General features: G+C 37.1%; 1 protein-coding gene across 3 annotated transcripts in view; it reads right to left on the minus strand.

The window, feature by feature from the left end:
• LOC140150579 (integrin beta-1-like) overlaps positions 1–4,820 on the minus strand; it is a 64,496-nt gene extending 59,676 nt beyond the window's left edge. For all 3 annotated transcript variants that reach the window (XR_011858814.1, XM_072172617.1, XM_072172618.1), the window contains exons 1-3: positions 4,707–4,820; positions 1,529–1,627; positions 276–361 (exon numbers count right to left, since the gene is read on the minus strand). Coding sequence is in view for 2 of the 3 variants with exons in the window: in XM_072172617.1 (XP_072028718.1) it covers positions 276–361; positions 1,529–1,610 (168 nt within the window). In the remaining variant the exon portion in view is untranslated. The remainder of the gene's footprint in view (positions 1–275; positions 362–1,528; positions 1,628–4,706) is intronic.
• Between the last annotated feature and the right edge of the window lie 8,912 nt (positions 4,821–13,732).

Below are 13,732 nucleotides of genomic sequence, written 5' to 3' on the forward strand. Positions count from 1 at the left end.
GAATTATGTTGTAAAGAAGGCTGAAACAACAAAACTTTTTTAAACGTACATAAACTCATTAACAACAATAAATCAAGCAAGTTTTCAAAGTATATGATTTGTTGAATGGACTTTTGCAAAACATAAAGTGTTATTTCTCAATAATATATTGATTTAGACAATGAAAATCGATTTTTCGATTGCTTCGACCAACAAAAGATCGCGTCGCTTTAAACTGTGGTAAACAAACAAGAAAACAAACTATTTTACATCAGCCGTCATAACACTTCACTTACGTCGTCCCCACACCATGCACAAGACGGGTCCCGTGTGATACAGTTTCCACAAGTCATGGCTTCCGCACAAATATCTGCTGTAGCATCTGAAATTTCAGTTTAAAATATTATTTTATACGGCACTACTGCCTTTCTAACAACATCTTTGATTGGTTGACAACAAGAGATATTCATTTGAATAGCCAATAAGAATACAGTTTTGAAAATATTTCACTCCATTCATTTTAAATGATGGCATTATTCTTACAATATCACTGATTGGTTCAATAAATGAAACAACATCCATTCTGACCAATCGCCATCGGCAGGTAGTTCTCATGGGGTTAAAGGTACTGGGCACTAATTACTTGCCTAAGATAGCAACAAAATTGCTCACCCTGTGCCCACAATTCCTAATCACCTCCCTTGTAAATTACCAGGGATAATTGTCTATGTATGATGAGTAGAAACCTTTGTCCCAAAATGGTGTGTCAACTGCATATCCGTCAATACACGCCTTTTCAATGGGAAACTGGAACTTTGCTGCTTGGATGATGTCACGATGAGGTTAGCATTTATTCCGTATTGAAAAGCGTGTACTGACGGATATGCAGTCGACCGGCCTCCAATAATAATTGCTTGCCCTTGTGGGGGTCCATAAAGATTTCTTCTCTTCAAATGATTCTCCCCGGGTACGATATTATTGTCAAGCCCCTAATTCAAAGATTTTGGTATGAAGCATGAGTAAAGGTTGGTTTAGACTTCCACCGCACTGCGATGCGTTCTCGGGATGTGTTGCCGATATATCGATCATTTTCTACCGTAACTCATCGCAACCAGGCGGCGGATGACATGATCGAGCCGGCAACTTGTGAAACCCCGGGGTGAAACCGCCCGGCCGTATGGCATTTTCCAATATACTCGGTTAGTTTTGTGGGGTTCATTATCGAACCCCAACGGTTCTAATTTTTAAAAATTAATTTAAAAAAATTTGGCCCAAGAATTTTTTTGTTACGATGCACGAAAAAGAAGTGGGCCAAAAACCGTTATTTTGGGGATTTTGGGCCAAAAATGGCATTTTGGCCCAAATTTGACCTCACAGATGAACTTATCAAGTCTTTGCCATTCTAAATACTTTTATATACTTTAGACCAACAATTTAGAAGTTATGAGACCCGAAAGTTTCCATAATTCCAGGGTTCAGACCAACCTTAAGCCGCGGCTTATAATCTGTAATTTACGGTACTCAATTGAACACATCATTTACTACTTACTCTGGGCTAGTTGTTGACAATGATAAAGTGCTGGTACAGAGGAAATGATTGCTAATCCCAAAAGGTAAACTGTTGTATGCATCGTGATGATGGTTGAATCTGAAATTGAATAAAGATCAGAATAAGAGAAAAACATTATTTATTTAAAACATTATTTATTTTATTTATTTATTTGATCTCGTGCGTTGGTGATGCACATGCACAGATATTGCGATGTTGTCGGTATTATTTCGCACCACAAAACGAGCATGCTCAATTAAGGTATAATTATTTTTATATCGTGATTATCATATATTTTCATACAACGGTTCGCTCCGTAAGTGCGAACAAACTTGAATTCCCATCACACAAATTCACCATTCATTCATCATGGCAATATGATTGATTGTTGTTGTTTTTATTGCCTTATAATGATAGTCACATACATGTAGAAGAAGATTTATATAGGCCTAATGGGTTCCTATTTACTCTTGAGCTATCTCAGAATTCTAAGGTCAAGTTATAAGTAATTTTCATAATATTGCATGTGTTAAACCAATTCCAAAATAGTCCTCAGGTCACATGAATAGTTTGATCTATCTAGGCATACGCCTCTTCTCAGTATGTATTTATTAGCAATAAACCAGGTAATTGATACAATTGACTCGAAATGTCCGGGAGCGAGTATCAACGTTATTTCATCAAGAAGCAAAATATTTATAGCCGCAAATATAAGTTATTGTCAAAAATGTTATTTGCAACATATTTCTTTTATTTGTGGCACCTCTCATTTACATAAATAATATAAGTCCAAATTGAATGAAAAGTTGAGTAAACCTTATAATTACGGAAAAGTGCGTTTGGCTTTGTATTAGCATATATGTTTACGGAAGTTCATGCGAATCTTTGATTTCAGAATCGATTAAATTCATTTTCTTATTATTTAATGATTTCAATAGATAACCACATGCTGATCAAAGCGGATGCACAATACGGGTTTGTGTGAAAACTGGTAGACCTATCAAATAAGAGGCACGAATTAGGTCCTTTAGTTCCATGAGTAATACAAGTTAAGGGATGGGGTATGAACGTTTGGACAGTATTTATTGTGGGACATTAGAGCACATCAGACATATCGAATTGCATTCTGAATACGAAGAATGTCCTTCTGATATCAAATAATTTTGATTTTTGAAATTCGCAATGTAATACACATTTTATGGCAAATCATTAAAATTGATATTTTTGATATTTAACAGTACTCGAAGTGAACTTAATAAATCTGATGATTTATATTTGAAGTGTATGTAGGTGGGATGAATTGCCGACGATCAATTGGAAATTTTGACCTTTCGTATTGAAGATATGGATTTTTTTCCAAAACACAAAAAAAAATTAGGTCTTTTGGGAAAAAAAACCCATATCTTCAATATGAAAGGTCAAAATTTTCAATTGATCGTCGGCTTTTCCTCCCAGCTACATACACTTTAAGACTATATCATTAAATTTGTAAAATTTACTTCGAGGACTGTTATATCTCAAAAATGTGAAAAATATCAAATTTTAATAATTTGTCATAAAATTTGTATTATATCGTGATTTTCATAAAATGAAAATTATTTGATATCAGAAAGACATTCTTCGTATTCAGAATGCAATTGATAGGTCTGATGTCTTCTCATGTCCCACAAAAAATACTGTCGAAACGCTCAAAACGCTCATTCCAGTTCCCTTAAGGGACTATCACTCAGATATGGCAGTCCAGGACCAAAAAACAATCTGTAAAAGTTTCTGAAGTCGCTTAAATAGATGTAGCACATAAAAGCACTAATTCTAGATGAAATGTCGACAGTGTAAGATGTCACGTATCGCACCACTTGACCACTTCCTTATCTTGTCAAGCAGACTTCTATAAACGTCGATATCGACATCATCATGGAGAGTTATATTCTTCCAAGTCGACTTCTCGACGTATTGGGCTATTCCATTTAAAATCCACGCTACCCCTGTGGAAGATTTGTCTCAAGTCTTCCACGGAGGGAGTATGAGTTTCGAATAGAATAGACAACTGGGTAGCTTCCATTTGAAATACTCACTCCAGTTGTGGGAGATATAGGTAAAACCATAGTACAGGGGGAGTATGGGTTTCAAAATGATTAACCCTGACCAATTGCATTTGAAAAACATACTCCCCCTCAGTGTGGATTTCAACGGAACCCATTTGCAGCGCAATTTCAACATTCGGTTTTAAAGCCGTTTATATAAAATTTTGGTCCATTTTAATTTGGTTATTTTTTGCTAAATATTATAAAATGTTATAACAACTGTCAGGAAAGTTTACTTGTCATTTTAAGCCAAACTAATGAGGTAAAATAAAAGAAAACTCTCTTACTATCTTAGCCGCGTTTAAACTGTGGTGCCCGGGGGGGCCTCTTGGAAAATATTTGTACGGGGGTGCTAAAAGTAGACTTCTGAATGTTGACCATCTCTATACCTGCATAGTGCAAAAAAACACCCGATCACTATACCTCGCTTGAGTCGCTTCTATCAGTTAACCAACCCATCTCTATACCATTTTTACTGTAATGGTGACCCATCATTATATCGTCAATATAACTAAAAACTTACAACAGCCCATCTCAATACCATCACAGAAATAAGGGGTCATTAATATACTTGAAACAACTTTAAAACCACCCCATTGGTATACCAAAATCCATGAAAATGCGCCTCAAAACCTTTGAGCATCCCCGTATACCATTTCTTAGGGAGAGGCCCCCCGGGCTGTGGTGTTCTAAAGTTATAATAATGACTTTAATTCAAACTTGCTATAATGTTGTCCTAAAAATGGGATGAATTTCCCAGTTTGGTGTAAGTTGGGACATGTATAAACATTACAAATAGGCCTATGCCTTAAATTCAGGTTTGAAAAAAAAATGACCAAAATCAATTTAAAAGACCGTAGGCCAACATTATAGGTTTAATAATCCTTGTCCCATAAACTGGTCATGGTCTCTCAAAGACGGTGAGGATTTTTTTTTAAGTTTCGGTTATGGAATTAATATGCACAAGTTCAACTTACACTAAGTGTAAACGTTTTAAATTAGAATATATTATGTAGGCCCTATATCTATATGCCTAAATTAAAACCAATAGTTTATGAAACAGTTTTATAAAGTTTTTAAAAATTTCCACTTACCACACTGTTTTGTTACGTGTATTCCTTATCACCCGGCGTTTGAGGATTCATATATATCGGTCGTTATACTTTCTGCATGCTATTGTTATTATAAGACTCAACATTATACCAAAGAACGCTCTGATTATGCCAATGACAATTCACCTACAACCTATCCGGTTTATAAAATACAGGGTGATCACAATTATTATCAATATTGGACTTCATGGAATAGTTGCGCCCTAGAGTTTGAAAAATTATGTTTGTATAATTCCCGTCGATCATGCTACTGTTTTTCCAATTTAATGCAATTTATTAATTTGTACAAAAGTACAAAATACAAACACATAACTAACTGATTAAGGAAGAAAAGTAAATAAATATATGAATGAATGAATGAATGAATGAATGAATGGGTGAATGAATGAATGCATGCGTGAATGAATGAATAAATGGTTGACTGACTGGCTAATTCTTCTTGAATTTTCAGTAACCTTTTTCAGGTTCAAACGGCCGTTTCAGAAACATTTTTATTAAAAACCTTTTTCCCAAGAGCATATCAATTTGTAAGTCATAGTTTATTGAATTTACAACCCTATGACAAAACAGGCGAAAATAGTAACTTTTTTACACAAGATTTGAAATTTAAAGAGAATTGGCCATTGCTCATTCTAGTGACGCTAGTATATGGACAATATAAAGTGTGCTTTTTCATCAAGGAACACTTGAGGTTTTGACTTTTAAAACCTACATTTTGGTCAAAAAATGTGATTGGATAGGTAGTTTTCAACAGGTTTTCCACACCAAGTGTATGGTGGAAGTGTTACGTACGTTAATTTTCGTTTGATATTTAAAAAATTCTGATTGGATGAAGGGAACACTTGAGGTTTCGGAAAAAAACAGTCAAAGAGGCCCATTTTTCAACTGGAAGCTCCACAACTCTTACATTGCTATGCACTCAACCGTGTAGTGTAATCAAACTCTGTGCGGAGACAATTCACTGCTTGCATGCTTGAGAGCTCTTGGACGAAAATGTGTGCTCATGTGTATAGAGGTGGAAACTGTGCGCATGATGGTTTATAAGAGAATCGTTTTTGTAGGCCTATAGAAACCTATCCATACGCGTTTTTTTAATCATTATTTTGCATGTAAGGTGCAGATTTATGAAGTTGTGAACAGTGGTAAATTGTTTTTCAGCCACCCTGATCTCCATCCGGTGTTCATGAGTGTGGTAGGATGTCATCGAGGATGTCATCAAGTACTTCACCTCAATTCCGCCCATACACAGACTACGGTTAGGTGTATGGCTCTGGCCGAATGTGTCCTCTGCGGCTCTAGGTTAGTAGGCCTATAATATATACTGCGCACAAAGAGTACCCGTATACTTAAAACAAAAGCAATATCTAGAGACATTAAACCTAATGTCAAATAAATAGTCAATAGATTGAGAATTTTGCTCTGCGTATTTAGATACCCCATTCACCACGGTCCGACATTATTTTCTCAGCTTATACAATGTTATACCAACTTGAATTTAAAAAAAAAGAGAGCATATGATAAAAGTTTACATCGATTTTTCTCACAAACACGCAAGTTATGAGCACACTGAGTGAGTGCTGATCTGTCAGGCTATAATGAGCCCTTACACAGTGTCATCGACCCTATATCTTCATAGCAGGAATCGCCATGGTAGGTTAAATCCACAGCCACGATTAGCCATTTGGTTCAAACCTTTAAAGCTCTTTAAAACTAATAATTAGTCGAGGGACATAACTAAGGCTACTCACAATAGCCGGGTAATCGATCTTGGTTGTGCGTGAATAAGCTTGTATACCCCATTGAGTTCAATGGTCATCGACTTGGATACTGCCTACATGTGAGTGCAGCTGTACTACACGCTGCACGCTGTAGGACCAACGCAATATAAAATGGTCAAATTTTGAGTTCAAAGCGCACGGCCAATTTTCAAAGCGCATTCTAGCGACTATCATATCTGTTCAACACGTATTTTCAAGTGTATGAGACCACATCTGGGTTCTTGAGAAAAATTCATTTGCGGGAGATATTCATCAATTTCTAACCCAGTATCGGAAGATTTTCGTCTGATATCAAAATCGTGCATAGCAATTCACGTGTATCGATCCCGTGTATTCATTTTAATGTCCCTGCTGCACCAAATAATTATTAGCCAGGCGGTGTCGGTGTGCCTTACAGAAGCCGGTTGGAATCGCCCTGCATGAAGGAGGAAATTATGGCACTTTTGAAATGCTTTCCTTTTCCCTTCAAATTGGTATAACTTGAGGGAATAAAGTCGCATCGTGCCGAATGAGGTGTCAAAATACGCAGAATAAGGGAGTGTTCATAAATACTTTGGTGGGGGGCTGGAAAATATTTTTTCATGTCGAAAATTTTTTAACCCCCCTCTTCGCGAACCCAAAACTTTTTGACCCCCCTCTTAATGGACCTAAAACTTTTTGACCCCCCCTCATATAGGTTCAAAACTATTTTGACCCCCCCATCATAATGTACCATTCTCCTAATTCAATTCTACTACCATTCAAATGGCATTAATGATAGGCCTACTAAATTTGTATTCAAGTGCAATGAAATTGTATGCATGTCATTGATGTGGAATTGTGGAAATGATTTTAGTAGCACGTGCTAAAATTTTTGCCATTTGGAAGCTAAACGAATGAAATTTGATGTAAAAGTGGATTACATACGCGCGAAGCGCGCAAAAATTTGTACTTTGGGGCTAAAATGGCCAAATATGAGCTTAATTTGGTCAGAAACACACATACAAGCGTCAACATTGGGGGGATGATTGAATGTGCCATCCCCCCGGGATCTACGCCTATGTTTACTGGGACTTTTGTTGCGGCGAAGCGCTCAAAAACAAGACTATTTTAGCCCAAAATACAGGGGCGTAGCCAGTTTTCTTGGTCGGTGGGTGAATAAAATTTCGGGGACACAGACGATAAAATAAATTGCAGTTGCAAATACATATACCGGTTTTGTTTTTTAGAGAGACTGTACATGTATTTGAGCTTTAAAAAAAAGGCTTTATTGGGACAAAACGCGTGCAAAAAGTGTGTATTTCGCCCATGATGGGATGAAAATGCCTTTATTGTGACAATGTGGGCACACAGCGTGCAAACATTTTGTATTTTATACTATTTTGGCCCATGATCGGGTTGAATTTATATGGAAAAGGGTCGATCTTCTTGCTCCTTTTCTTTGCCCTCCAGATTTTCTCTTTCATTTTTTTTAAATTGATGGGCCAGTTCGCATAGCGCAAAATTGTGCAATTTTACCCTATTTGGGCCCAAAACATGATACTTTTCGATGTGCTAAAAAAAGTTGCACATGGCAATTATTGCTTTATTTTTTCTTCTTTCAGGATTTTTAGAGGATGTCCCCCATGGAAAAACATTAGAGGGGAGGACGTGTACCCCGGTTCTCAAGCCTCCTCCGCCTATAATTGTAATGCAACATGATTTAGTTGTATATATTAGTGATAATAAATGAATAATCTGTACTACATGAAATATTATTGTACAAATTGTCAACACTAAAGAAGAGCAAAGATATTACAGCTTTTAGTGATTTAAAGAGCTGACCAGAAAGAACTGACACAAACCTCAAAATTAAGTCATAGACGACAATTTTTAACACTGGATCAAATGTACTTTTGTTCTGTTTCAATATGGAAACATTTCCGCGCAGCCAGCGAAATATTTTTACACCCCCCCCCTACGTGCCGAAAAACTTTTAACCCCCCTGTTCATACACCCAAAACTTTTTAACCCCCTATTCAGAACTCCTAAAATTTTTGACCCCCTACATATTTTCCAGCCCCCCCCACCAGAGTATTTATGAACACTCCCTAAGATGACCCATCTATAATATTGATTACAGGTTTTAGTGTCTTTAAGTTTAAGATATTGTATATGTATTTGTTTTACGCGTACCGTGCTTTTTGTGCGCAGTGTAGGCCTACGTTAATTAATATGACAATGCTATAACTTCCTCTCCATGGCTTCCTGCATGGCTCATGCTTTTTGTGAAAATGTTTGTTTTTCTGTTTTGAACGCAATGCATTGTGGGAAAAGTACGGAAACCCGTCGTGCCCCATTTACTAATTTCATTATTCCATCATGCCGTTATTGTTGCCTAGGCCTACATGTATGCACACAACACAGGAGCACTCACAATAGGCAATTGACCCCTACTGGTAGCGCTGCACCAGCATGTTGTAGATATAGGAAATGAACTAGTTAGCGTCATATATCAAAAAAGTATAAAAACTATGATTTTAGTAGGCCTACTTGCTCTATGTTTCAATTACTTATTCTTTTCAAAATATCTGAATTTTCAACCCGGTACAAGCTTTAATAACGGGGGACCATACATTTGTATGAGAAAGAAATCCTACCATCTATATCCAAACTCCCGTGTTATTCCAACCCAGCAAACACAAAAACGTTTTAAAACGTTTTAAATAAGTTATATTTTGGCTTTTGGTTTAGGTAAAAACGTTTTAATAACATTAAAATGTCGGGTTATATAAAGGTCATGATAACGTTTTAAAACGTTTTGTATGAAAACACACTACAACAATATTTTTTTAATGTTTTCAAAAAATGTCACTGTAAACTATTTTTGTAAACTTGTTTGCTAAATATTTTGTCAATACTTAAATAACATTATGTTAAAATATTTGAACCCATCAAACACAGAAATGTTCTTAAAATGTTTTTTTTCAAAACCTTTTAATAACAACATTTAAATGTCGGGTTATATAAAGGTCATGAAAACGTTTTTAAAACGTTATTGCAAATATTTTGGGCAAACATTTTTCACAAAATATTTTTTCAACCCCAAAATAACATTCTGTTTCGAATGTTTTGTTTCAAGTTTTCAAGAATGTTTTTGGAATGTTATTAAAACGTTTTTATACCCTTTATATAACCTGACATTTAAACGTTTTCTGTAAAACATTTTTGTTTGCTGAGCAGTAGATTATCAAAAAATGTTTTTTAAGGTTATGAAAACGTTTTATACTCTTAAAATACCCTTTATACAACCCGACATTTAAACGTTTTCTGACAACCTTTTATAACCTTTTGCGAATGATGTCGAAAACGTTTTGTGTTTGCTGGGAATGCACATTAATTTTTGCTTCACCGGGCCGCCCTGGCTTGGTCGCATTTGGAAGAGGGGTGTCACGAAACCGTAATAGGTACAAATTTAGTACTTTCTCTCAATCAAGTATGGTTTATTCTCTACATGTCAATCTATAAATCATTAGCATAGTCTTTATAATAACGGGGGACCGCCTTGATGAGTAAATGACAGCAAACCATTGAAAAATACCCCAAAACTCGGTCAGTGCATGGAGCTCAGCCCGTACATGTCAATAGCGTCATTATCGATTGGATTAGTCGACCGTAGCGGAAAATTCGATAGCCAAAGAAAAGCCAGAGAGATCTCTCGGTAGAGATCCAGTGGCGATCGGGGGGAATTTCAGGGAGGGGGAAATTAACGCCCCCCTACGCCCCCTTTGCGCCGCCACTGGGGAGATCTATGAAAGCAAGCATTGAAGAATAAAAAGCCTGAACAAAGCAAGCAAGAAAGAAAGGAACTGAATTTTTGAAGGACGGGTGAGGAGGGTAGCGGGGGAGGGGAGATGGAGCTATGATGCCGGGGAGGAGGAAAAGGAGAAAGGGAAAATACATTGTTGAGTCTCGTTTTCTTGTTTGAGTCGGTATCGTCGGACAGATAATTAACATGATCATGATTAAGCTGCAAAATACACCAACTTTTGGGGTCTTGGCCGCGTTCTCTTCATTATTGTTTTGGTGAGTCGGTTCTTGAAATTATCAATTGTGCTTGCCCTGATTGTTTCTTCCCCCGTTGCATCCCACTCCCTAATTGCTCTTGGAAAATAGGTGTATGTGTTGAGTCTTGCATAGATCGTTTTATAGTTGCTGCTGTTCTTCTTCCTGGTTCTTGGATCTTGGATGAATAAACCTCCGAAATAGCTCGAAATACTCCTGGGGAGTTCAAACTGGAGGTGTATGTTCTTTGATCAACTCCATTGTTTATAATGCCCACCATGTTATTCATTATCTTTTACATCATTGATAATCTAGCTTGCTTTCTTCCATCTTCCAATGAGTCGCATCCCAACTCCTGGGTCAAACTTCTTCTTTGTTTAAAGTTCATGCAGAATCTGACCGCCCCCCCCCAAAAAAAAACTGGACTTGCATAGCCTACTCGATTATTGGTCGCACTAAGCGCCATATTATGCAGTTTCTTTAAGGTGCAGGTGCTTCCTTGCAAGGTGCAGGTGCGAGAACCAGAGGTTTTTTCACAGGTATTAAGGTAACCCATGCAGCACCCATACACTGCAAAAAATGTTGGTCAAAAAAATGACCAACAGTTTGGTCTATATACAACACATGAAACAGTTGGTCAAAATTTGACCAACAAAAGTTGTACAAAAATTATGACCAACAGTTGGTTAACAAAAACTTGCTCAAATATTGGGCAAAGTATTTACCCAACATGGGCATTTTACATGGTATTGGTTCATATGTTGGTTTATTTTTTGCATAACTGTTAAGCAAAATATTTGACCAACATAGACATAGTTGGGTAAATATTTTTCACTAATTGTTGGGCAATATTTGATCAAACTGTTGGGCAAAATAACTAATCTAGTTGATTGGACCAATTGTTGGACAAAATTTGATTAAACTGTTGGGCATTTTACACATTATTGGTTCATACGTTGGTTTATTTTTTGCTTAACTATTAAGCAAAATATTTGCCAAACATAGTTGGGCAAATATTTTTCAATTGTGAGGTGAGTTTTCTCTAAATTAATTATAAATACATACATTATTACACGGTGTTACATGTCTCATTTCATACTGACAACTGTGTATCATTCTGTATGAACAAAATACTGAGGATTTTAGTGAAGTTATTTTCAAATACTTGATTGATTAATAAAAACTGATACGTAAGCTTAACTACTCAGTGCAGACTGTCGTCATGCATGCATGGCTATGCGACGCGTGCATATCACGGGTGTCTGACTCGTACATGTCGTAAAACAACTTCACTAAATTTCTCAGTATTTTTTCACACACAGTGGTCAGAATGAAATGAGGCAAGTAACACCGTGCAATAATGTATGTATTTATAATTAATTTAGAGAAAACTCACCTTTAAATGTGTCAAATAGCTGTCTCAGCCCCCTACTCTGCCAGCACCCCTGCCACTGCGTCCTCCGCCATTTTATGATAAGATCGAAAATGTGCTTTCCAGAACCGAACCGCGCGAATGTTGACCAACTGTTGTTCAATGAAAAGACAACAGTGCGCATGATCGAAAACTTTGCTCAACATTTTACATCTTTTTGCCCAACAACTTGTAATTCACGCAATTTACTACAAAGTTCCCCAACTGATGTGATTTATTTAGCACAACAGTCGTATATAAATTACGTGGCCAAAAACTTAACCAACTGTACTCCTCTCGCAACCTGTCCTCTCGTAGTAAAATAAAGAAAAATAAATGGTCAAAATAAGAGGTTGCCCAATAAGAATTTAGATTTAACTATTAGGCCTATTGGGCAAGCCGTGACCAACAAATAAGTAAAAGAGTTTGCCCAACCAAATAGGTAGAAAGATTTGACCAACTTTTTTGCAGTGTATGCATGTTTGCTTTAGCAAAATGTGTTTTTCCTCTGTGCTTATTTAATATCAACTTAATCTCTAGCTCTATTCCCAAGTATGGATGCGATATAGGCCTAAATATACTTCTTGCAGTTTTTGCTGGCAGAAAATATATTCCATATCCTAAGCTAGGTTGCTTCTTCATGATAAAGCATTTTGGCGCATTGAAAGGCATTCCCCATCTAGGCCTATTCTGCCAGTCTTCAAGCTTGTGCAGATCATGTTAATGTTATGTGTTTTCGCCGCTGTGTGAAATAAGCTTAAATACACTTGTTTGTTTGTTTGTTTACCCAGGTTGGTCCGTGAGGAACACATGCTAATCCACGGAAAACCATGGACCGTTCCAAGCGCATACAAATGCACAAGCCTGAATAGCCAGTGTAGGCTAATATATGCATGCTGGCCTAGATAGCTTTGATAAACAAAGCAAGAAATGGAAGAAAATAGCTAGGAAAAAGAAAAGAGAGAAGGCCACTCCCAAACACAATTGTACAATTTTACTCTTAGCCCTTACTTCGTGAGAAAGGAAACTGGAATTCCAATCTCAGGCCCCGATGCAAAGGCTGTTACACTTAGATTTGATGGGTTAAAATTATAGGTTTAAGCCTTTAGTTCCCCATATCCATTCTTGCTCCAAAACTTGTCAATTTTGCCCTTGAATTGGTTTGTTGTCTTAACATTCGGTGCTTCTTTAGGAAGTTTATTCCATGTATCTACCACTCTCTGGAAGAAGAAAACTTCCTCAGGTTCAGGCCTTTGTGCAGCTGCTTCTTGAAGAGCTTAAAGTTGTGTCCTCTGGTGTCTGTGTTGCGTGACTTGGTGAAGAGCTCCTCTGGTCTGATGTCTTCTAGGCCGTTCAAGATTTTGAATACCTCTATCAGGTCTCCTCTTAATCTTCTGACCTCTAGCGGGTAAAGATTCAATTCTTCAAGCATTTCCTGATATGGTTTGTCTCTTAAACTTGGTACCAGTTTAGTAGCTCTTCTTTGCACCTTTTCGATTTCTTTGATATCGTTGACTTGGTAAGGACTCCATGCCTGCATGGACACACATGTGGACGAACAAAGGCTCTATACAGGATGGAGAAACTCTCTTTATCAATGTACTTGAATTGTACTCTTGATGATTCCCAGACTCGTCATGGTCTTGTTGGCAGCCTTTGTACACTGCATTGATGGTTTGCAGTCATCTGTGATGTAAACACCCAGATCCTTCTCCTCTTTGGCCATCACAATTTCATCATCTCCAAGGACATAGGATCTCTCAGGGTTATCGTTTCCCAGGTGCATGCATTTACAT

The sequence above is a fragment of the Amphiura filiformis genome, chromosome 4, assembly GCF_039555335.1.
Source record: "Amphiura filiformis chromosome 4, Afil_fr2py, whole genome shotgun sequence".
NCBI classification, from domain to species: Eukaryota; Metazoa; Echinodermata; class Ophiuroidea; order Amphilepidida; family Amphiuridae; genus Amphiura; species Amphiura filiformis.